This window comes from Patagioenas fasciata, chromosome 5 (genome assembly GCF_037038585.1).
Source record: "Patagioenas fasciata isolate bPatFas1 chromosome 5, bPatFas1.hap1, whole genome shotgun sequence".
NCBI classification, from domain to species: domain Eukaryota; kingdom Metazoa; phylum Chordata; class Aves; order Columbiformes; family Columbidae; genus Patagioenas; species Patagioenas fasciata.
Window position 1 is genome coordinate 35,344,677 of NC_092524.1, and position 25,127 is coordinate 35,369,803.

General features: G+C 39.4%; 2 protein-coding genes across 2 annotated transcripts; one reads left to right on the forward strand and one right to left on the reverse strand.

Moving 5' to 3' along the window:
• Positions 1–2,383: 2,383 nt before the first annotated feature.
• Positions 2,384–13,851, reverse strand: EIF2S1 (eukaryotic translation initiation factor 2 subunit alpha). Its single transcript, XM_065839973.2, has 8 exons — positions 13,700–13,851; positions 11,560–11,801; positions 9,955–10,034; positions 9,311–9,462; positions 6,469–6,575; positions 4,563–4,660; positions 3,508–3,651; positions 2,384–3,223 (listed from the first exon to the last, which is right to left on the reverse strand). The coding sequence occupies exons 2-8, from the start codon at positions 11,798–11,800 to the stop codon at positions 3,098–3,100; spliced, it is 948 nt and encodes a 315-aa protein (XP_065696045.1). The 5' UTR covers position 11,801; positions 13,700–13,851; the 3' UTR covers positions 2,384–3,097.
• A 203-nt stretch (positions 13,852–14,054) lies between these two features.
• On the forward strand, positions 14,055–24,310 carry ATP6V1D (ATPase H+ transporting V1 subunit D). Its single transcript, XM_065840078.2, has 9 exons — positions 14,055–14,209; positions 16,833–16,950; positions 18,119–18,198; positions 19,572–19,639; positions 20,314–20,358; positions 20,818–20,921; positions 21,344–21,410; positions 22,866–22,944; positions 23,534–24,310. The coding sequence occupies exons 1-9, from the start codon at positions 14,169–14,171 to the stop codon at positions 23,673–23,675; spliced, it is 744 nt and encodes a 247-aa protein (XP_065696150.1). The 5' UTR covers positions 14,055–14,168; the 3' UTR covers positions 23,676–24,310.
• Positions 24,311–25,127: the final 817 nt, after the last annotated feature.

A 25,127-nucleotide genomic window follows, 5' to 3' on the forward strand; every position in this document is an offset into this window, starting at 1 on the left:
AAAGCCACAGACAGCTGATTAGGGGCACCTGGACAACCTCTGTTGCATGTTCTGCAATGCCCATTGTGTACTGTCATGGGGACAGTGTCACATACACCTGGCTTTTCCAAAGCAGCCTCTTCTTAAGATGCTACAACTTTGCCCTCTAGCGTAGGACACCATTAAATATTTAGCTCCTTTGGTGGATTAGGGATGAAAGGAGACAAAAACAAACCACATCAAAATAAAAAATGATTAAATATTTCTAGATGAAAGTGAAAGATGACAAGTGTTTAAAAGTATTGACATAAGAGCATTTTTATGTAGAAAGGTGGCAGTGTTTGGCAATCAATGTTTAATTGCCTGAAATCTGAAACAAAAAGCTATCGGAAATTAAACATCAAAGCGCAGATTCCACTATGAAGAACAACACGCCAGTTCCACTGCATCTAAAAAACCACTGAGGGCCAGAATCAGAGAGAAAACAGCAAGCAATTGTCAATGTACTTAAAAAACAAACCACAACAGCCCCAAGAGAGGAGGGCACCCCTTCTGTAGCAGCCACGATTTCCCCTCATAAGAAAGAAGACACTGGGCTGTGTGTCACAGGACTGCGTGTGCCTGACCTGAGCCAGCACCTCTGAGGTTTTTTGTATGAATGAATCCTTATCAGATGTTACACAAAAAACTGCTTCCAAGCTGCCAATCTTACAAAATTAATTCAGGATATGAAAGCCAAACTGAGATCCTTACAATTAACCCATGAGGCCAAGTCCTGTCCACAGGTATACCTGTTCCTTTCTCTTCAGTTCACTGCACGAGTGTAAGTGGAGATTTTGGCCTTGCAATTACAATCGAGTAAACAGCACAGTTGCTAATGAACAGCCAGAACATGCTTCCTCACTTTGGCAACTGGACAAAGACATACACACAAAACCTGCGGCCCTTATTTTAAGCATTTGGCAAGCAAATGCAGTTCCACACATAGAGAAGAGATCAGCTGAGATAGATGGTATCACCTCAACAACTTCTGAAGATCCGTAAGTCACAGCAACTGACGCAGCACAGCTGAGGCCCAGCGCTGGCTTAGCAGATGCAGTGCTCCCTTACACACACATCAGCAGCCCTCTTAGACCTGCTCCTTCTAGCTACACAACAAATATCCACTAAATTGCATTGAACCTTTCATTTAAGCTTCTTGGTTAAAATCCACTCAGGCAACAAGAGAGCCCGATTTTAGCTGCCAGGGTAACAAGTGACTGAAATGCATTTATCTTCAGCTGCTTTGTTACTGTCCTCACCATCTCAGTGATTTTTTTCAGGCACTCAAAACTGACAGAGTTGTATACACCAACAAAGCGAGGCTCTAATCAGAAAAGTTCCTGTAGCTACTTGAACAAGTTTAGCAAACTTTTGCCCAAGTTACTGGCAGAAATGATACTCACCCATTAGCAGACCAAAAAAGAGATGATAGTAATTGTAACCCCCTAATAGTAGGTGGCTCGTTTTTCAGTGCTTTGCTTTATAGCATTATTTTGGCATACAGATCACATGGCGACTTTTTAGCTTTTAAACACTATGTTCTTTTGTCTGGGTATGCGTGTGTTGTGTTTAATGAAAGACAAATGACTATTTTAGTGAATGGGCAAAGTTGGAAGAGCTGTTCAAACAGGATACTAACATCACACCTCCAAGCCATGACAATGTTATCTTATAAAACTTCTGAAAAGACAACAATTTGAGAAAATAGCCATAAAATAACCCCAAATATTTGTTTCTTCATTTTGTGATGACACATTCGGCTACTTCCCAACATTGTGCAAACACTAGAAGTTACTTAACTTTTCTTTGTTGAGTACATGTGAAACTTCTCTAACAATCAGGCATGGATTGAAATACACATGCCCGTTGTGACTGCCTTGTGGCAACACCAAGTAGCAATTACGTTGTTCATACTGTGGCGATATTAAGAATTCATAGTTAAGGCTCAAAGCTTCATTTATGAATTTTTCCTCTGGCAGCACAAAAATATTATGAAAAAAGGAGATGTGCAATATGGGACATGACAGTAAAACATATATAAATGTTTAAAAATCAAGCGATCTGGAAATGTTACTTAAAGAAAACAACTTGCCCTTCCAATTCCTGCAGACGAGGAAAACAGGATGTATTTATTTCTTTTACACTTCAACATGGAAAGCACATCTTGTTTCCCTTCTTCAGAGAAGATAAACAGGTTGTTTCTATAGTGAATAGCTCAATCCAATGTAAACCAGATTCAGGGTATGCAGAATTGAAGGTCATACAGCAGTGAGCTCAGAGGACAGCACTGTTTATGTTGAAGTACCAGTAAGTTAATTAAAGCTCCCTCTATATTCACCTAAAGGAGCAAAAGGCAACTATATGTGATTTTTCATTCATTAGCTATGTTTATTGGAATGGTAACAAGGTATGTCTGAAGTTTTCAAGTTCTCTGTCCCTAAATGCAGATAAAAAACAAAGGAAATCTATTTTAAACAAGTCTGCATCAACAAACTTGCAAGCAAAACATTTTGTTCCACATTGGCAGCTTGATTTAAAGCAAACAAAAGAAAGCCCTTTCAGTGTTAAAGGGGAGTCACCCACTGATCATATCCTTCCAGGTGTTATATTCATACCACTCTAGGCTATGCAATAAAGGAGAAAAAAAAAAATCTTAGAGTTACATAGCCCAGAAATTTATTGAATATTTGCTCAAATACATTTTGTATAGAACTGTCCAGCTTGCTTAGTTTCGGTGCTTTTAGGAAAGCTCATTAACAGATGCACTGAGCTGCAATCCCCAATTCAGAATTGTTATGTATGACAATGTTAAACATGGGGCTGCAACCTCCCTCCGGCCAGATCTGAGCCTTGAATTTGACCAGGCAGCTTCTCCCTGAAGGACTGAATTTGTGAAAACTGCTGCATCAAATATTATTTAGAAGAGCCTTTCACATATTGGTCTTTTTTAAAAGAGTAAAACACTTTAAGTATTTGCATTTGAAGTTTTCAATACTGGAAACACTTAGTCCAGAGTGTTTGCAATGGGGTCTCTAATTATTCATGTGGTCTGTCTCTTCTAAATACCCCAGAACATTTAGTCTTCGGTTTTGGCTTCCATTTCCTCAGCATCATCATCCCCATCCACTTCGGCATTTTCCCTCTCCAGTCTTTCCAACTGCCTTGCAAGCTCAGTCTCATCGGTGTCAGTAACCACCTTAGGCTGGAAAAAAACAACACATGGTGAACTGTCATTAAGAAAGACCACGTATATTTGCAGGCTCTGATTCTACATAAAGAGCAAGAGATTAAGTACATCCGGAAGTCACGCAAAACTCAGGAAAATGAGAATTTTTGGCCATTTGTTTATGAACACAGAGGTTTAGTGTTTTTAGTTTCTTAATATGTTTTTGCTAAAATTTCTCCTAGGACTACTGACTTCTCTCTACTTTAAAAACGTTGCAAGCAAAAAAGAAAATGCCCTTTTAGAATGTCATGTGTTCTTACCTCCATCTGCACATTAAAGACTCCTCTCTTCTCTTCAATTTTTTCTTTAATTACAGTCATGGCTTGATTTAGAACAGACAGTCCTTCAGTTCTCTCCAGTGTTGTAGTAGTCATCACATAACGAGGAGGGGCTATCAGATTAATCTAATACACATTGTAGGGATAAGTGAGGGAGGAATAAAAAAAGCCAACTCAGTAACAAAAACAAAGAAAAATCTCAAAAGCAAAGTGAGCAACGCTGTTCTGAACATACAATTCACAGAAGAAACGTTTTTCCATCAGAAAACCCCTTTCTAGAGGTATAAACAACTAGGACAGAAATAGTAGACAAGAAAGTGCATGGCCCACCTGATTTCCAAAATCAGCATCAGTTATTTCTACATAGTATGTTTATTTAGACAAATATTCTTAAGCAGAGAGTATCTACTTTGCTGATCAGTAAAACAGCCTACCACATAATTTTTCAAACAATTTAGAGACCACGTCTTTTGTATGTGTGTATATATATACGTAATTTTTTTTTGGTAAAATGACTGGAAAAGTAAACTTCTGTTACAAGAAACCATGTTCTAAGAAGGAAGTATTTCCAAGTTTTTTTGAAAACACTTATTCAGTAATGCACTCAATATCCTACAACTGTTGGAGAAGAAAACTAGGCCTGGGTACAGCAGCCATTCTACCACCACTCAAACATACACGGATCAATCATTCATTTTCTTACATAATCTTACATCTGAAAATAAAATTTGTTGCTCCCTACCCAAGGCTACATAAAGGAGCAGTAGGTATGTAGCATGCCAATACTAGACTTCAATAAATTGAACAGAATAAATACAGCTTTTGAACCTGGGAAGCTACAGCACAGTCCCAGGAACAACTGTCAGCACACGGTTGAAAGGAAGTGTGCTACAGACCTGCTACAGAAGAATCAGAAATCAGGTACACGGCTGTCCAGCTTCAGCTACGTGACTGTGACAACTGCAGCTGCTGTGCTCCTGGTACCTGAGGGCATCAGGAACTTTGCTTTTGACTTCACTATTAAGACAGACACTTACTTTAATAGGCATGTTCTCCGTGGAACAGTTCAAGCCAGCTCTCAAAGCTTCTTTTACTGCATCTATGCCTTCATAACCATAACAGGCAACCTCAATATCTACGACAGAGGAATACAAATAATAAAACTTCAGTTACCAAGAGCTGTAGAATCTCCAAAGCTTGTTAACCTAAGCTTTAGTAAAGCCTTTTAGCATCTGATGTTTATCCACAATGAGAGTCTCAGTAGCTGAGGTAGGTATTTTGCTTTCTCGACTTGTAAGTTGAAGTCTTCAGAAATTCTTCAGATGTACATTTTACATTGTGCTTTGAAAAGCCAAGGTATGAAATAATATACCCACATTTACTCACCTCTCACCCAATGAACTCATCAGGAATAATTACATATTTCACATGGAGAAAAGAAAACATAAAAGCAATAAATATCAGAGAAAATGAAAGATCTATCAGGAAAAATGAAACCTGAAGGAAAGCACATCCACAAATTTGTGGAATTCTGTCAGCAATTACAGAGGCAGCACTTGAAGAGCACTAAAATTATTTTTATTTTATTAAGGTAAGTTATATTAACATATAGCTATAGCTTTCTGTAGATGTTTGGAAATCAAGGCATAGATTAAAGCTAGTCATATCTGTAATACCCTGATTAGTCTAAAGATTTCTTTACCTACATAGCAATGGTGCAAGACTAAGCTACACAGAGAAGTTAGTTTCACTTCCAGATGACTAACAACAACCTGTTAATTCTCAGCTATCACAAACAGATTTACATAAGAACATCCCAGTCAGCCTCAGGATGAGATTACAAGCCAATGGAGAATTGCTACACTTGCTTTGAAGACAAAATTAAAAACTTAGACTATCCCAACAAAATAGCCACGATGAAGGAATTTGAGAATTTGCTTGTCAAGTAATTTTATTTTCAAAATTAATGAAGTACTATTTATGTTAGCAATTTCATTCTTTATGGCAACCAAAACCCACTTACATTTTTGAAGTCTATGCTAACACATCGTGATATAAAGTACTAGGTAAAGGAATTTTTCATTACCTTAGTTTTTGCATTCTCTCCTTGACTCCACTGTCATGTGGGCATGGCTTATCTCCACAGTAATCAACAAATGCTAATGCTCTTCAATATACCCTTGCAGAGCAGAGACAATTTCTCAGTCTGGTTAAAAAAATGTGACTCTGCTACACTGACTATCTGTTTAATGGCAAGCATGCTTTTAGGCTGTTCAGGTAGCTGTACAACCACATTTACAGCTTTAAAGTATGCCTTCTTAAGATGTGCAGGCATGTGCTTTTTCTGCCTGCACTGAGCTAATATGAGACAAACCAGCTCATGCACTGTATGAATACAGTAGAGATGTGCTAAGCTTCAGCTAATATATTCCTGCTGAATGGCTTGCAACCAATCAGTCAGACATACACCCAGAGGAAAGTCAGTACTATCTTTACATGTTCATGGACAAGTGGCTAAGACACATGACCCAGTCACACTGATGGAGATCAATCATTCTGTTAGAGAGCCAAACAATTTAACAGTTTGAATAATGAAAAGGAATATTGTGGATGCAAGAATAACTTTAAAATACTTAATTTAATTGTGTACCAGTGCAATGTGATAATTCTGATACGCATTACATATCAGAACAAGTAGTTTGTGTCCCAAGGAATCTGCAGTTTGGGGGGAAATATAAAAGCCAAATCACCCGGACTTAGAGAATCCATGTAGGCATTCTGCAAGCAACCTTTGATTAAGATGTCTTAACTCTGGAAGAACAGTTCCACTCGAATATCAGCACCACCAACACTAGTTTTAACTGAGCTTATAGTTTGCAACAAGATATGCTAACTTGACTGAAGTGTCAAGATGCGTGTAACGAACACCTAGAAGTAACTCACCAGCTCGGATTTTGACTGCTTGTGGGGTCAGACGTCTGTTAATATTGTCAATCAATACCCGCCTCTCTTCCTCTGTCAGATCTAGGCTATCCAGGATCGTAGGGTCTCTGAGCCAAACAAAGCAACGTTACACAAGTTATACTGGAATGGAATGTAAAATAACATTAACTTCCGGTACTATTTCAATATTATTATGCACAAGCATAAAGATCTACCAGGCAATAAAAACAGGGAAATTTCTCGAGAGTCTATTGAAACAACGGAAGAAAATAAACACATCTGTTTCTAAAATATTTTGAATTGGAAGGATTTAACAACAAAGGAGAAAAGCAGTTTACTCAATCTGTTGCTAGAAGAAAAGATCTGAATTATTATTTTTTATTTTTTTAAGAAATGTAATGACTTCTGCCCAGCTCCATTTGTACATGAAACACAGAGTGAGAAAAATATCTAGCTGCTTGGTATTTATGTTTCCCTCCAATGTGAAAACAAACCCATATTGCATGAAGGAGAATCCACGATAAATCTGAGGTTTTTGAGTTATTTTAGCGTTTCATTCAGACATGAGATTTTTGTCATTCTGCCAAGTAACCTATACTTATTCCTTGTTATTCTGCACTCCTTTTTAACAGTGACTAGAATACAGACAGCTACTTATCTGCTGGCTACATTACTGGCTAAAGAAAGAATAAAGTTTTTTAGATCATAAGCTAAGAGTTTAAAGTCTGGAGGTCACAGAGGCAAACTCCTCTGCTGTTTATCCACATCAATTAGCAGCTCTTGTTTGAGGAAGCAGTGTCAATTCTCTTTATCACTAGATTAATTTCATCCAAAATATAACTGAAACAAAGACCATAACCAAAAAACTCCTCACAAAAATTGTTCCTGTTTTTCAGAGACAGGAGGTGCAGTTCTCTGAAAAGCAATATCAGATCACCTACAATACTACTAGCAGGAAAACATGAATTAATATGATCCAAGAAACAAGACGCAATACAGGAGATTGGTCACTGCTTCTAATAAAACGTCATTTTTCATTATTTTATATACTGACTACAGATAGTACAAGGGCCAAACACAAGCAAACAATCCAGAAATATGACAGTTTTTTTACAGATCAAAAATACGGACTCGTGTGGTGGAAGTGATTTATGGAACATACTAATTCTGCTTCTTCATTTACAGTCTATTCTGTTAAATCTTTGAGTTACTTTCCTGAGCATTTGGTAGGCTTCCAACAAATAGGTCCTGGATATCTAATTCTTACTGATCAGAGGGTAAATATACTTGAAAATTTTGCCACAGGTATCCTGCTGTGTGAAACTCCAAACCACTAATCCTTGGTACTAAGAAATAGATAGCAAGTGAAATCCTTAGAGGGCACCCTAAGCCTCCAGCAAGCACTTAAAACAAGCATAGGAAGGCAGTAATATCTACATTTTTCTGCTCAACCACTATAGCTTTATGTAAGACCACAGCAGAAACATATAAAAATTGCAGTCCATTGTCAGAAGCCTTAAGGCATTACTGACGGAAACATGTTTTGAGATCAGAGAGCTTCAGAAGTTCGTGCTCCAACCTGAACAGCAGATGAGCAAATAATGGCATGTGTGTTCAGGAATTTTTCTGAGTTTAAGAGAAGCTTAAACAGACAGTGTAACTACAGATTTTTGTTCTTCTACTACACAGGTTTTTAGCTAAGTATTTATCAGTTACAGAATGATCTAGGATTTCTTCTTCAGCAATGTGTTCAGATTTCCCCATAACCAGTAAATTTACTACCATTAGAAAGTAATTGTTATTCCATGAAACAGAATACATCCACTCTAAATGAGGATTCATGTTGTCTCTTCCCCAAAATCACAGAGATGGTTTTAAGCTAATGAAAATGCTACAAAGTGCCATTATTTAAATCAACAAAATTTCTAAAATTTTAATACTGCCACCTAGTGTTCAACACAAGTTCATTGCTCATAGGTTTACCTGCTATAAAAAAAGTTAAACGGGAAATATTTATTCAGAAATAGATTTCTGGATTGCCGATTTCATTACAGAATATTTAGGGGGAAACCAAATAGGTTAATTCTGGAAGCAAATTAAAATATCAAATATAATTATAAAGACCAATATATCTCAATGCATATTCCCTTAGCATCATAATTTCTGTATTCTTCTGTTCATAATTAAATTTCTAAGTTCATGATCCCATTCCCATTATTTAAGTATAGAGACATAACAAGCCAGCTTGTTGCATTTAAAAAAGAAAAACTCTGCCTGTGCAGTGGAAGAGTGACAGTCAGCTGTGAGCAGAAATATCTTCAGACACTGAGCTGGATATTTTTGACAACATGCGCTTGGGACTACGAACAGGCAAATTCTGACAGACAAACCAAGATCAGTGCCACTTCTTCTGTTAGAAATGTCACAGGCTCATCTGTAGCAACAGAAATCTCTCCAGTGTTTGTAATCATGTTTCTTTTATATGTCAAACAAATTTACCAATGCTTCAGTAGTTCTCTACATCAAATTCAATTACTGCTTTTACAAACCTGATACACACAGAGAAGGATACTCAAGGATAGATAAAAACAAGTCAACTCTGAGCCTTTTTCTCAAGAGCGTTGGGAACTTGCAGAAATCAATAAGACAGAGAAACCTACAATAAGCAACTGGAAGACTAATGTCAAAATCTACTAGGTTTACTTGACCAGTACATTCTACATATTGACTCTGAAAAGAAAACAAAACAAATCCCCAAACCAATATTATGCTGCATCTACTCCAGAAAATACTTCTCTGCAACTACAAAATAAACCCCTAGAAGTAGAAAAGATGTCCTTACGAGACTGCATGCTTGAATGCATCATAAGCACCATATCCTGGTCTCTTGTACTTGTCATCAAATACCCAGGCAGTTCTCTGGAATAGACTCTCAAGCTGCTCATCCTTAGTGTACTCCAAGACTTCAGCAACATGGCGAAGGATGCTGTAAACCTGAAACACAAACGGAATGTTAAAAAAACCACCAATCAAATGCCAAAAACAGACAAAAAATTAGAATTAAAAGTAATATTTAATGGTAAGCCTTCTACTTGGAAGCATAAGATCACACAGTAGTAAAGGCAGGAGTCAATGTCTTAAACTACCTGTCTGCCTTTTCAATAAAAGTTGTTCACAGTGTGCTAAACCAGCATATGCTTTTGGATGTCTGGGCATTTCAATATACACCTTTACATCAGAAATTTTCAACTGACATCTTACTTGATCTATTCATTAATAAAGAAGCAGCTTAGCAGAGCACTCATGGACAAATGAACTGGTTTTACATATATATATATATATATATGCACAGGTAAATGAGAATCAGAATATGCCTAATAAATGAGAACAATACTTTATTTTCATATTATCTTATGTCTGTGCACTTTACTTGCTCAGGAAAGAAGCTGGAAATACACAGTGCCTTAATACAGCAAAGCAACTTACTGTCTTCGATTTTGTGAATTTGTCTTCACATTTAATTGCCTCCTCTGGAGAAACTCTTCTTTTTGATAAGTCAATGTAACCTATTGGGGAAAACCATTTTGACAGTGTCAGGCATTGCACATTCCCACAAGATAAATGTATAAAGAACAAACACTCTGGCTCAGGATTTGCTTCTTGCCTAGACTATCCCTGTCTGTTGCCACATAAAGTAACAAAATCAAACCTTAATGAATTTGATCAAATTATGATCCAATTAGCATATTATTCTTTCAGTTGTGAATACTTACAATAGCAAATGTTTTGTAGAACCTTCTTCAAAATTACTGCCTTAATGTTTTCTCTGCCAACTTAGAAGAAATGTTCAAGATGTTTCAGCAGTTATTGATTTTTATGTTGCTATACAGAGTTTTGGCAAAAAACATACCAACATACAAAGAAGTAGGTTTGATACATATTTTTTGTAATGCTCAACTCAATTTCATTCAAGGATGGCACTCCATCAGTTTAGCTCTGAACAGTTTCCTACTAAGGTAGGCCTGTCCTCAAATTCTGACTCTACTGCTTGGACACACTTCCGGGAGAACTGTCTGTGAAAAAAGTTATTTTGAACCACCTCTTAGTAAATCTGAAAAGGCCTCCACCTACTTCTCACAAATCACGAGTTCCCTAAAAGATTCAATAGAAGACCACTATGTGAATTCCAGATATGTTCCTCTGTTATTAAGAAAACAAAAATTCGTATGAGGAAATATTCTTTCATTAGAGATGCTGGGAAAGTTATTTCACTTCAGATCTATCTGAAATAGGTTTCTTCTGCTGCTTCTGTCCTCTCTGCTTTTCCTTATCCTGTCATTTGTTACTTAATCCCAAAGTTACCTGCAGTTCCAGAAGTATCCTAGAAAAGCCTATTACTTGAGAAACATACCAACAGTCAGGTTTCTATGAGATGTGCTCAGTGTTTATTTTTATTATTTATTTATACGTGGATATAGATTTTAAAGATTGCAGGGAACAGTATTATCAAAATCTGACATGTTCTAAATAGAAAATATATTTTTAAAAAACCATTTAGAGTAAAAGATTCAAATGTTCAGAATAGAGGAAAAGACAAAGTTGCCTGTAAAATCTCAGCTTGTAACCTACAGAATTAATGTGTAGTCAATACCACATATATATAATCTATTTTATAGCTAAGGTTGAAGACTTCTCAATGGACAGGATGTACTGTGAGCATTACATGCTCACCATTTAGATTTTTATCTCTACAGCAGAAGATCCTTCTCTTCAGTTAAGACTTAGAAAATCTACACAGATATCAAAAGAAAATGTCACTTCACTATGGTTTGTTGATCAAACATTGAGCTGGTGAGGACCCACTTAAGCAAATCTTTAGTGATGTGACTGACCTTCATTAACCAAATTCCCCAAGGACACAGAGGAAGGAAGAACTATTATAAATATCAGATGGCATGATGATGGTCTGTTTTGCTCAAGTGTCTTAAAAAAGAACGCCTGGCAAAACCAATGAATATCAAAGCTCCCTAGTTTACATGCATTTCTTTCTATGAATTCAATCTCGATACAGCCCACAATATCCCCAAATACCTTTCTCTTTGTCAACTCTTATGACCACGACGCATTCATTCCTCCCGATGCGGATGAGTTTGTTTATGGAACGAATACGTCTCCTGGACAGCTCACTGAGAAGGATCATGCCTTCAATGTTGTTGTACTCCAGCAGGCTGACATAGGCTCCCATTTCAGCAATGGACCGAACGTTGACCATCACTACATCTTCCACCTCTGGGAATTTATGCTGGTAGAATCTACAGCTTAGTCCTGGCATTCTGGAATTTGACCAGAAAGAAACAAAGATTTTATTTCACAGTACATCATTGCCTTCTCCTACAAACATGGTAAAAAAGAAAAAAGCAAAGGCCATTGAGGAGAGCAAGGTACACTGGTACAAAAAACTGCTAATTAGTATAAAGCTTGTGCAATTCATACTTAGGTTTTAATAGAAACTAAACAATACATTAACTAGTATTTTAATATTACCACAACAATTTGCTAATATACTAATTTTTTTCAGTACAATAGAAAAAGCTTGCTATCCAGACTTTATTATCCACTTCAACTGCCATAGTACTTATCCACAGCACAGTGCAGACAAGAGACTTGAAGTGGTGAAAATACGGTACTGTGCACTCTGCATTCATCTAAATTCATGAGGCTGTGTAAAGCTGTAAATCAGATTTTTAACAACAGGAAGACCTGGAAGAAAATCAGTCTCCAGTGCTCACAGAAGCATTCTATGCACATAAGAGGACAGTAAGAGAGAGGCTGAGAAAATCAGAGCTTCTGTAGTACTGAGAAGGAAGAGACACTACACTCCGGAAGACGACTTTCTAAACTCAGCACAAGATGTTTGGAACAATCCTGTAAGACCTGCTCCAAAGGCGACCTGTCAGCAAAGAAAGCAAAGGCAATAATCAGAACAGAAGCCACAACTAGCCTGACATTAATGAAGCACTAAAAAAGGAAAAAAGCACCTCTCAATGTATTACTGGTCAGAAGGAAAAAAACAACCTGAAAACCAAAACATTATACATAAGAAGAGTACAAAATTAATGCTTCATAATAATGTAGTGATAAGAATGAATGCTTAAACTGTTCCATTTTCCTGATGATGAATCCACACACTCATCACTGCTAAGCAGGTTAGTCCAATTCCTTTTGTTTATACCTAGAAGTTTTACACAGAAAGCTTCCTACAGAAGTAGGAGCCTAAGATGCCAAGGCAATGCATTATTCCTTCAGAAGGTTTGTTGTATTCATCATTTTGAAGTTTTACTCTTGATTTTTACAGCAGTACTAATGCTTTCAAGATCTACGAGAATTTAAAGAGAGTAAAATGGTAACGCCGAGTGCTATGTACATATGGCCACACAATTCAGAAGACTGTGTCCACCCTTATTTCCATTCTTAGCTTTCAGGAAGGTGAAATACAGACTGGTAAAGGACTATAAAGACAGTCCTCTAAAGATTTAATACAACTTCATATAATTTGAAACTGAACAAAGAACTCCAAGATTAAACATGAAAAATTTACGTTTCACTTTTCTAATCCTCTTAATACAGCTCAACTCAATCCTACGTGTCTACTTATGAGAGACACAATAAATATATATTGCAAAGCAACAAGCCCCAACCACAACAAGCAAGAGCGGACAAGCGCTGCTCTACACACACAGCATTTTGCCCCACTCTCTATAGACGCAAGCTGTCTATTTTGGCCTTCTGCGGAAGGACCAACACAGCGCCAAAGCTGGAAATCGCCTTTACAAGCCACTAGACACGCCTCAGCAAAGGTTTAAGTCCCCGCGGCCGCACAAGTCTGTGCGGAAGCGGAGCAACTTGTGACCAGCGACCGCTCCGGCCGCTGCGGCGCCGCTGACACGGGCAGTGCCCGGCGACAGCTCCGGTACGGGAGGAGGGGAGCGGGCCCCAGGGCGGCCGGGCCGGGCAAGGCGCGTCTCTAAGCACAGCGAGGCGGAGAGCCAGGCCGGCCCGCCCGGAGAGCGCGGCCCGCGGCCTACAGAGCTCGCAGCCGCCACGCCGGTCCCGCCTCCCATTCCGCCCGGGCCGGCGCAGGGGCGGGCAGGCCGTGCGTCCAGCCGTGTGCCCGGCGCAGGGGCGGGCAGGCCGCGTGTGTGCTCGGCCGTGCGCCCGACGCGGGCGCTACCTGGCTCCTGCCGGGACGTCCCGCTCTACGCTCGCGGCCTGGAGTCTCGCGCTGGTCCCGCTCCTGCTTCAGCATGCGCCTGGACACCGCCGACCCACTGCGCAGGCGCCAGCCCAGCCCACCCGGCTCCTCCGCACGCGATAGGCCAGCACCGCACCCTCCACGACCATAGAGTCTCACGGTCGAGGCAGAAGGCCACTCTTTGCTAGAGCGCCCCCGAGACTGGGGGTTGAGAGCGGCGCGGGAGGATAGAGTCTAAGACCTCCGAGTGTCACAAACAGACCCGGCAGCCAATTACGTCTCTTCTTTCCGGGGCACTCGAGGGAGGGAAGCGGTGCCGGCATCCGGGTGCTCCCTGCACCAGGGCACCGCCCCGCGCGTGGGCGGGCACAGCGGGGCCGGGTCAGCTGACGGCGGCGACAGCCGTGACAGCCGGAGCGGGTCCTGCCGCCCCGTCCCCGCCGCCACCATGTCGGGCAAAGACCGCATCGAGATCTTCCCCTCACGAATGTGAGTGTCCGGGCTGGGGGAGCGCTGCGGGCCGGCCGCCTCCTTCGCCGGCTGGGGGGCGAGCGGCTCCTGGGCCGGCGCCGGCGGGTGAGCGGCCCCGGTGCGGCGGCCGGGCCTGGCCGGTGCCCCGAGCGCGGCCGCGGGGGCGGGTTAGCGGAGGGACTCGGGGCCGTGCCCGGGGAAGCCGCGGATGGAGCTCCCCGGCGCTGTCTGGCGGCGTGTCGGCCGCTGGCGCGGCTGCTCTGCGCCGCCGAGCCGGGTGTCCTGGTTTGGGTAAGGCGCTGACGGCCGCGGTTGGATATTCTCTGCGGTTTCTCTTTCCAGGCTCATAATCAGCTCTGTCGGGCGTCAGAGAGCCATGGCAGGGCCCAGCACCGAGACACCAGCAGCTTCCCGTGGTGGTGGGGGAGATGTTTAGCATCATGCAATTACGCAAACCTTTACTTTAAAAAGAGCAACTTGTAGAATGTATGTGTAAGAAAAAATGCACCAATCGAACCACAGATTCCCTTCACTTTTTAATAGATGATACTGCTGTACAAGATGTTGGCCTTAAGGTGTTAAAAAAGAAGGAAGTAAAACGCATAAAGTGCAGTGGACAGTAATTTTCCAAGTCCTGACAGCAAACTATTTGTCATGAAATCACATGTCTCCTGACAAGGCTTAGAAGGCTGCCAACATTGGAATGAACACAAGCAACTGATCTGCTAATAAAATTACTTTAATAATGCTGCTTGGTTTCTCTTCAGAACCCTCCAGGACAAAAAGACTTGGCCTTAAGTGGTTGTTTCAAACCTTCTTGCGTAAAATTAGTTTGATGCCTGCATGTAGTCTTTATAAAAAGGTGCCTTGCAGGACAGAAAACCTCAGATGTAAAATAATAATTATTTCCCCATGTATGATCTCAGGACATGTGAAATAACAATTTATATGGAAGGATTAATATGTTACATGGTAAAGGTTCTGTTTTGAAACTTAGTTCAGAAATAAATTATTGCATATATTAAGTCATTGGTCTCACTCCTGCCCTTTGATAATGGTCTTTTCATTCAGGTTACATGTCCAAGAAGGAGGCACTTTGATCACTTGTAAAAGCGATCTCTTTTTGTGGGCTGATGTATCATTGTGGCAAGAAGGCAGTGATGTACAAAGGTTTAATATTTACAAACCCTGTTTCAATTAAGGTAATAGAACAATAATGTAGCTGATGTTTTGATAGGAATCTAAGTAAGGATGATAAAATAAAGATGGCCTGCCACTGCAACAATTATTTTTGTTAACTGACATAGCAGAACTTCACAAGGGTTTGAGTGTTTGTTTGTTTGTGTGTTTTTTCCCAAATTTTGATAAAGTGGCTTGGTGGTATGAGCCTCTTCTCTGCTGGATAAGATCAATTACAGAAGCTGCTCAGTCTCCTTGACAGTAAACAAGACTTTGTTCAATGCACTCTCAGAGCCTGTGAAATCTTGCTTGAACTAGAAAGTGACCCAGTCTCTTGCAGGTGGTGAACAGAGCAAACCAGTTAGTTCAAGGTCGTGACAGAGACCAGATTTTGTGAAAGCAAAGCTGCCTTTTTACTCATAGATTTTTTTTTTTTTTAATCATAAACATTCAGAATGTATTTGTGCTTTACAGTTATAAGTATTGGGTAGATATTAACAGAGCTATTCTCATCACATGCCAGTAGTTGTGGAAAGTAATAGATTCCACTGTATAGGCAGAATCTTAATTACACTTACTTTTTGCAGGGTCAGAGAGGAAGAGCATAAGGCTTCTTTTCACGTAGAGCTCACTGAACTATTGTGCTTTTTGTGTAGCAGGACACAGAGTGGTAGCTTAAGTTAGCACAGGTTCTGATTTTTATACTATAGCTCCTGCTATTCTCATTAACTTAAATAAAAAAGATTCTTCAAATTAAAATATACTGCACAGCAGAAAGGGAAGCAAGGTTTGAATCCTTCTTCAGTTCCTAATTCCATATGAGAAACCTGTATGTGTGCTACTGGATGTAAAGGTTATACAGTGCTAGAGCAAGCATACTAATATCCTTTTAAACTGATGCCACTTCTGATTAAGTAGCTTGTAAATCAGCATGTGAAAATATGGCACCACTGTACTTTCTGACTTTCTTTGAACCAGAATGTACGACTGCTGTATCTTGTTGCTCTGTAAAATGAGAACACAGCTTCAACAGTTACAATCCCATGAAGAATCTGCTGTGTTGTCTGGTTTTCAGAAGATGACATAGCAGTAAAAGAGCTTAAAAGCAATACCAGTGTCACACTGACAGTGGGCTTGTGGGGTAGTTTGTTTTCTGGTGAATTTCTGGTACTTGCAAGTCATCCAGAAAAATGAAAACTCTTATTTCCTATCATGGAAATGCTGAAAAATGACTTGTCCATTTTCTGTGATCTTTGACGTCTCATTGATGATACAGTAAATTCCCTTAATTTTAAACAGGAATATAAAGTTATATCCTTAAGTGGCCATCCTGTTTTAGTTCATTGATGTTTCTTGGTTGCTTCATATTTCAGTCATGTTCACGTCAGAAAACGTTGCATAAGGTTTTTCGTAATCCCTTCAGATGGTCCAGGACATTTTTGTTTATTCCTGTGTTTAACAGGGCCCAGACCATTATGAAGGCTCGTTTGAAAGGTGCCCAAACAGGTCGTAACCTCTTGAAGAAAAAATCTGATGCTTTGACACTTCGATTCAGGCAGATCCTTAAGAAAATTATTGAGGTAGGTAAATTAGAATTTTTCTGTTTGACTCACTTTTGAAATCTGTCTGTTCTGTGTGTATTCCCATTCTGCTGAACTCATTAGGTGGGCTGGAATGTAGGACAACTTTGTGGATAACCTGTTCTTTGTAAGTGAGGCTGCTGAGGACAGATGAGCAGAATTATGTTTTGCTGGCTGCAATGATATAGAAATTTTGTAAGAGTTAGAATTCTTTACCTCTTTCCAACCTGTCTTAGACCCTGCTTTCTTTTGTGTCCCAAATTCCATGTAATCTCTTCTACCTTACAGGGAATTTACTCTGATGCCAAATATGTTAGGAGTGGATTTAACATGTTCTGTAGCCCCATTTTAGTTGCTTTATCTGTTTTGAGAGGTTGCTGCAGATTCATCATGTTCCCTGCATGACTAGGTACACCAGAAAGCAGAAGTATTGTCCAGATGGAACTTGTTCCTTTATGAAGAAACACCGAGTTCTCCTTCTTCATTTGCAACATGAATGACAAACCTAAGATACTCAGTAAAGCATAATGTGGCTTGTTCTGTTCTACAACACTAGATGGGCTTTAGTTGTCCTGTTTTGGCTGCAACTGCTACCATATCCACAGTTAGCAGTAGTGCTTTGTTGCCGTGCTGTAAACAAGCTCTCGGCACGCTGTATCTTGTTTCCTACAGACTGTTTAATACACAAAGGCTCTTGCTTCTCAATAGCATGTTTTTTAGCTGTAAGGGCTTCAAATGTGTAAAAATTGGGAAAAAATGGAGTAGGAGGAGAGCGCAGCTTCACAAAGCCGCATACATCTGTACGTTGCAAACCGGTTTTGGCTGTCTCATAGTAGTCAGTACAATATGAAGTGTGTTTTCCTACCGAGCCATTTTATTGTTGTGACAACCCCTATATAGTAGAATTTTATGTTTATTAAGACAGACAAGTATTTTGCTGTTTCTGTGAGTTCTACACTGGGTCAGTGAAACAGCTGAAATATTTATTTTTTTGCCAGTTGATTGGGAATTACAATTTGCAGTTTGAAAGTAAGCTACATGTACAGGACTTTCTGACTCCCTTAAATTTCTCATTGTTCTCTTTATGCTGTCAGTTATTTATCCTGGAAACGAAGTAATGATGTGCCTTGTATTTCCTGCAGCCATTTTTTGTTGTTGTTTTTAACAGACTAAGATGCTGATGGGTGAGGTGATGAGAGAAGCTGCTTTTTCACTTGCTGAGGCAAAGTTTACAGCAGGAGATTTCAGGTGAGGATTACTGATCTTGTAGATGTCCTACCCAGGGGAAGGAGTGATCAACAAATTGTTGATTTCTCTTTTGGAAAAAAAAAAAAAATAAAATTCTTAAATGCACTTAATAAATAAATAAATAAAAATATAATGGACAAGGTAGGGCAGGATGAACTGAATTCCATTAGCTAAAGGTGGGAGACATCACTGCAGGAGAGAGATAATTTGCACAATGAAAATGCCTACTCCTTTGGAAGCTAAACAAAGTGGAAAGATTAACAGAATTTACATATAATCCTTGATTTGAGAAGGTGTTGGTTTTTGCAGCTTGGAATCTAAAATGTAGAGAAACAAGAATTTATAGCAGAGTACTGGACTTTTTATTATTTTGATATTTTTTGTCAATTTGAGGACCATATGTAATGTGTGTTATTTTCTCCCAGTAAGTCATACAGAAATTTTATTAATTGTTCTAACCTCCTATCTCATTGACCTCTTGTCTCATAAGGGCTGGTGAGGGCTGTATGTGAGAGGGGAAAAAATCCTTTTTCTCCAGGAGGGTATTTGTAAACTGCATTTGAATAAATTATAGCTCTAGCTTGTGTGTTTGTGTAATTCATTCAAGTGTACATAGACCTTGTGGAAAAAGTTGGAGAAGGGTTAACGGCTCAGTTGATGGTACTGCCAGTTACTGGGGAAGAACTAAGTGATTCTACACAGCAGTAACCTGTGTGCTGCTGGGGAAAAGTCTTTTTGCCCTTTCCTTTGGGTAGGGTGCTGTTTCCTGTCCTAACCAGTCACAGTGTTTAGCTCTAAACAATAGTCAGAGTTCACCCTGTAAACAAACTGTACTTCCATAGAAGAGCTGGCTACAGTGACCTGTTCTTAGAAGACCTTAAGACACTGTAGAATTCTTCAAGATGAATTGGTGTACAAGCTTAAGTTTGTTAATGTTACAGTTAGTAGGTAAACAAACTCAGAAATGTTCTGAAAGAACAAATACATACAGGCTCAAATGTACAAAATGTTGTGGCTGTGGTCTGCATTAAAGCTTTGAAATTCCTTCACTTTTATTGGGAAAAAAGTCTTACAGGTTGGTTAGATAACTGACTAGTTTTTGGCTACGCTTTGTACACTTGGTCTAAGACATTTCTATAATTGCATTTCACAGGCTCTGCGTCTTTTACATTTCCAAACATTGCTGGAAACCAATTTCTTTCAAAGCTGCTCTGTTAGCTTCAAAGTCTGTGCAATGAATTGCATAGAGAACTGAACTGAAGAAAATTTCCAGATTTTTATAGCTACTTGATAACTACTTCCTCTTGTATGTATGATGACTTAATGAACCACTTTAGCTTTCCTGATTAAGATTTATGTTTTCTTCCTTACAGTACCACTGTGATCCAAAATGTGAACAAAGCTCAAGTCAAGGTCAGAGCTAAAAAAGACAATGTAGCAGGTGACTCTTCTCTAGACTATGAATATTTCAACTCTTAAGGGAATTCTGGGAGGAGACTCTGAAATATGTAGGAGTGTATCCAGACACTGTCTCTTTTATTTCTCTTATTCATCTAACAGCAGGAACACTTGTAATTTGCTGGTTTTTCACATGCAGCATGTAATTTTTATATTTAGTTATTTACCTCTCAAAATTAGATGACTGTGCATAAACACCACAGTCCAGTTACTAGATCTTCAGGCAAAGCATAACTTCCATAGAGCTTTACTGAAAAACAGATCAGGCAATTAAGTATCAAAAATTAAATAAGTTTAGTGAAATTAAATATCAGTACATCTCTATGAAGAAAACAAGAAAGATAAATCAGGATTGAATACCTAAAATATTCCTTAAGCACATAGAATACATTACTAAACAGAAACATAATAAAACTGAACATGGAATAAACCGAATACTTCCCTGAATTTTTCATGTGTCTAGATCTCTGTGATCTCAATACAATTCTCAAGTTCCATATTAAGATGCTATGACTTAATTGTTCCAAGTTATGTAGGGAGACTGTGGAAACAAAGCTTCTGAGCTTACATAACTTATTAGAAGCAAATGGGGTAAAAATGAGTTGTACTTATTAAATCTATAACCCTTTATGTCTCTTCTACACATTCTTTTGTCAGGTGTAACCTTGCCAGTTTTTGAGCATTACCAGGAAGGAGGGGACAGTAAGTACAAAACAAGTATTTTGTATCTTACATGTACTTATGGCTGTTTTATGCTAATACAAAAATGTTTGTTATGTCTTGCTGATAAGTCAGTTTATATCATAGGTATAGGTGCACTTACTTCCTCCATGATCTTTGCCCTGATCCTGTGATACAGAGAGATTATCAGGGACAACAGTGGATTTCAACTTCCTAAATCAGTGAGCTTTTCAGATGAGGAGAAGGCTTGTCTTGAATTACCAGATTTTCAGACTGGTAGGTCTTATTGTGGACATGCGCAACAATGATCCGTAGTAACATAAAACACTATAAAGAAGACAACTTGTTAATGGGCAAAGGCTTTAGCTGGTCACTTGCTGAGCTGTCATTTCTGTAGTTTGTAAAGTACAAATTTTTATCTAGTAAGAAAACACCATAGTAATAATAGCAACAAATATTATTTGATGATTTTTTTTTCAGGCTATGAGCTGACTGGCTTGGCCAGAGGTGGAGAACAGCTGGCTAAACTGAAGAGGAACTATGCCAAAGCTGTGGAGCTGCTTGTGGAACTGGCCTCCTTACAGGTTGGTGGGAGGAAAAAAAGGGAATTGTTGGTTTCTTACTGTTCTGAAATGGAAGTAACATAGTCTCAGTGATTGCAGCTTAGTACTTTGAGTTCTACTACATTCCTTTGGTCCCAGTGCCATATAAACTTGCACATCTTTTCCAGCCATAAAACAGAGTTATATTACTTCTTCAAAGAAGTCCTTATTCCTTAATGCTAAGAAGGAACTTGGAGAGTTGGTATTTGCAGTGCTAATATGCAGCATTGAGCGTGCTACTGACATTAGTAGAAAAAATTCTGCTTTTACCAAGAACATAATCAGTAAAGCTACATTACAGATTTGGCTTTGGCTTTCAAGTGTTATTTGGTGTTACATATAGAATTGATGGAAAGGCTGAATTTGTTGTGTTATGTATTAATTATTTAATTCCATTCCATCAGACATCCTTTGTTACTTTGGATGAAGCCATTAAAATAACAAACAGACGTGTGAATGCAATTGAACATGGTGAGTATTTTACCATTTGGGATGTATAATATTTTTCTCTTTCCATGCAAGATGAAGAGCAGGGTCATGGAAGCCACTCCTCTTTTGACTGCTTTCTTGTTATCAGGATTTCTAAGCAGTTAAAGAACTCTTCAGAAAGCATTACAATGAAACATATTACAAGTAAGGACAAAAATTAAAAGCCCAGTGGAATGGACTGCAGTACAGAGAGATAAATGAATAGGCAAACATGAGAAAGTAATCAGGAAGTTGTAATGAGACCCTATAGGACAAAGACTTCACAAACATATTCTGCAGTCTCTTCTAGTGACTTTGGCTTATTTGGTCAAGTCTCTTGACTAGAAACAGAAGACAGGATGTTACTATGTGTTAAGATGTTCTAATAGCTTGCATAATAGCTTTTAAAACTGTCATGGTGGCACAAAGTGGTGAGCTGGTGACTTTTTTTGTTGGTTTTGGATGAGACCACAGAGCAGGCATACAGAAAGAAATCTTGGTAACCCATTTAGGTTTGTGTTACAGGAAACAGAACAGTCCTAATGTCAATACTCCAGTACTTTTATTTATCCCTCATGTTCTTGTTCGTAGATTTATTTCTTGCAATTTCTTCAGTACTACTTACACACAATATTGGTGTGATTCCTTCTGCTGCAGTGTCTGGAGTGCTTTGATGATTTCAAGTTCCTTTACGAGCTGTAGATAGCTTAGATTTAATAATCTTTGCATGTATGCAATAAGTTAATTCGTGATTCTAAACTCTCCTTTTCAGTACTGTTTTTCACAGACTTGTTCCTTTGCATGTGCAGGCCTTATCTGCAGCTTATCATTCTTCACATTTTACTGTAGAAAAGGTTTCCTCTGCAGCCTTCCAAATAGCTTTCGTAGTGCTGATAACAGCGTTCTTCTTTCAAAAAGTGATTCTGGCACGTAGCTTGCCCAGTCAGGTGTTAAATCTTTGTTTAACGTCTTATCTCTTCCTTTGTGATGGTGTTATATTTACACATTTGTTTTTATGATGATTTTTTTCAAACCGAGATAATAATTCTGTGAGCGAAGGTGCTGTATTGAACAGAATTTTCTGAAGGAAGGTGATGGAAAAACAGAGTGTTAATTTAAAATCTTGCCCACCCCTTGCAGGAGTTTCTTTAACCACTTCCGTGGGGAAAATATGGACCTTCCAAACAATCTGGGATCAGTGCTTACTGATTCCATTGAATCTTTCAAAAGAATGCGTTGTGGGAGATTCTGTGATGTGCGGAGCCCCGGATTAGTTCTGGGCTTACTGAAGAATTTTGGGTACTTGTCCAAAATGAAATAGCGTGATCTACCATGAAAGACACGTAAATTTTCCCCAGCCAAAGAATTATTTTAGACAACCATCTGTGCACTGCATTAGATAGCTTCATGGCTAATGTAACAGCAGTCCAACTCCTTCCTTATTTATATTTCTTTTAGTGATAATTCCCAGGATCGAGCGTACTCTTTCTTATATCATCACAGAACTGGATGAACGAGAACGAGAGGAATTCTACAGGTAAATATCTAAAACGCAACAAGACTCTCAAATAGACCTCAGAAGGGACACTGTTAAACAAGACCTGGTTCTTGCTGCACATCAAGTTTTCGGAGCTGGGCACTTGGAGATCTGCAATTACTTGTCTGAAAGGTACAGATTAATCCCTACCACTAGGTTGTACATAGCTGTCGCTGTCATTCCTCCAGAGGGAATGATGTGCTACAGTACACCGAGACTGAGCTGTTCTGCTTTAAGGACACCTCTGCCATAGAGGTCAGTGTTCTAGGCTATCTGAGACAAAAATGTCAAACCTGACATGAATGCAAGGAGAATTAACTTGGCTAAAGACAAACAGAATAGTATAAGGCATTGCTTAAGGTCAAGACTATAATATGTAGTTTGCATGAAGAAATGAGCTAATCTACAGAGATTTTTTCAATGGCACCAGTTAGCGAGAGAAGCCTTTTGCCATTTGTTGCAGGATTTTTGTTTCCTGGGGAGCTTCTCCAGCTAGCTTTATCATATCCAAGCTGCGTGGTATCTTTGCTGCTAACCTGTTTTATGAAAACACATTTGTTTCACAGATAAACCACATTTCTCTTCACAGGTTAAAGAAGATCCAGGAAAAGAAAAAAGTATTGAAAGAAAAATCTGAGAAAGAACGGGAGCTGCGGAGGGCTGCTGGTGGGGAACATGAACCAGCCAATCTTTTAGCAGAAGAGAAGGATGAAGACCTTCTCTTTGAGTAAGCCAGCAGAGTAGTTGTATATGGAGCAGGGGACCCAGAATACAGAATGTCCAATTGCAATATAATTCAGGACATGTTGCCTCAATCATACTTATGTGGCTTCTCAGTTGGTATTCATGTCTTGAGTTGAGTGGATTGTGGATTTCTCCTGGAAGATTAGAAATCTGGGAACTTGACTGCAGCATAGGAGGAAAAAGAGAGATGTGAGTCAGGTGCTTTACTGTCAGGAAAGCCTTCTATTGCATGTTCGCATTTATTCACTTAGTAGGAATGACTGTCCGTAGCTGTGTTTTTGCAAGATGGATCTGGATTCATCTCATCAGATTGATCTTTAATTGCTCCCCTTCCTAGTACAAGCAGAGGAAAATGTTAATTAGGGACGGAGATGCATGTAATATTCTTGACTGCTGAACTATTCATGTTCAGGTTGCTTAAAGCAGGTATTGGCACAGCTGAAGTCAAATGTCTGTAAAGGCAACTCTGGTTTTCTAACCTGTTAATGAAATCCACAGTCTTCTGTGATTTTTGTTGCATCATTGTTACCACTGGCCTAAAACATCTATGGTTTTAATTAAGAGGTTCTGCCAACTTGTGTACTGTCTGTGCTAGAAACAAATAAAAATATTAAATGTTAAATATGTGGGGTCTGGCTCAAGTTGCTAGATGGTGGTCTTAAAAGCTTGTAATGTCGATTTCAAAATAAAAAGTTTGCTTCATCCCCTACTCCCAACTTAGAATCCACAATGGGCATTGCTTTACAGCCTGTGCCTGCATTCACTTCAGCTTTACTGCTTCAGGCAAGTAACTGCAGGGAAGTATCTCACTCCTGCCCCTAACACGTAGAAGTTCTTCTCAGTTATCCAGCCACATTGCTCCAAATTGCAACCAGTAGCCAGCCTGGCAAGCAAAGCAGGGTTGAATGTACAGCAGTCCATCCTTGTGTGATTCTTGTCCTCGGCTGATAAGGGGAGTCTAGGAGAGTGGCTGATGAACAAGGGTGTCACTGAATGCTGCTCACTTTGTAGGGCTGGTTTCCTAAAGACATGGGTTTGCAACTGGAAAACTGAACACATCCGATAGCAGTAATACTAGTACGTTGTCTCTGGTACTACTGGTCTCTTCAAGGTAAGCGTCTTGTGTTAAAACATGATCCAGCACTTAATTGCAGATGCAGAGTAAGTACAAGGAAATTTCTGTTAACATCTTAGAAAAGTAATTTTGTAATTTTATGAAGCACAAGGCCATTCTTCTCCTTTGAAGCTGAAGGCAGCACAGCTGAATATGTCATCCGTACTCTGTTGTAAGATACAGGGCCAGCTTGAAAGAGAGAAACTAGATCTGAGGACACGTTGCCTCTCTCACTGGGTGCATGGAGTTGGAACACAGAACATCCTCCAGGGCACTGATGGTCACGGCACCTCTCACACATTCTGCAAAATGGCAGAAAGAAGAC

Coding starts and splice junctions, on each gene's coding strand:
- ATP6V1D (XM_065840078.2), top strand. CDS start 14,169: ATGTCGGGCAAAGACCGCATCGAGATCTTCCCCTCACGAAT. Junction 19,640..20,313: donor TAAAAAAGACAATGTAGCAG/GTGACTCTTCTC, acceptor TTCTTTTGTCAG/GTGTAACCTTGCCAGTTTTT. Junction 20,922..21,343: donor TGGAACTGGCCTCCTTACAG/GTTGGTGGGAGG, acceptor CCATTCCATCAG/ACATCCTTTGTTACTTTGGA.
- EIF2S1 (XM_065839973.2), bottom strand. CDS start 11,800: ATGCCAGGACTAAGCTGTAGATTCTACCAGCATAAATTCCCAGAGGTG. Junction 6,576..9,310: donor GCATTCAAGCATGCAGTCTC/GTAAGGACATCT, acceptor TGTTTGGCTCAG/AGACCCTACGATCCTGGATA. Junction 4,661..6,468: donor AGCAGTCAAAATCCGAGCTG/GTGAGTTACTTC, acceptor CCTCTGTCGTAG/ATATTGAGGTTGCCTGTTAT.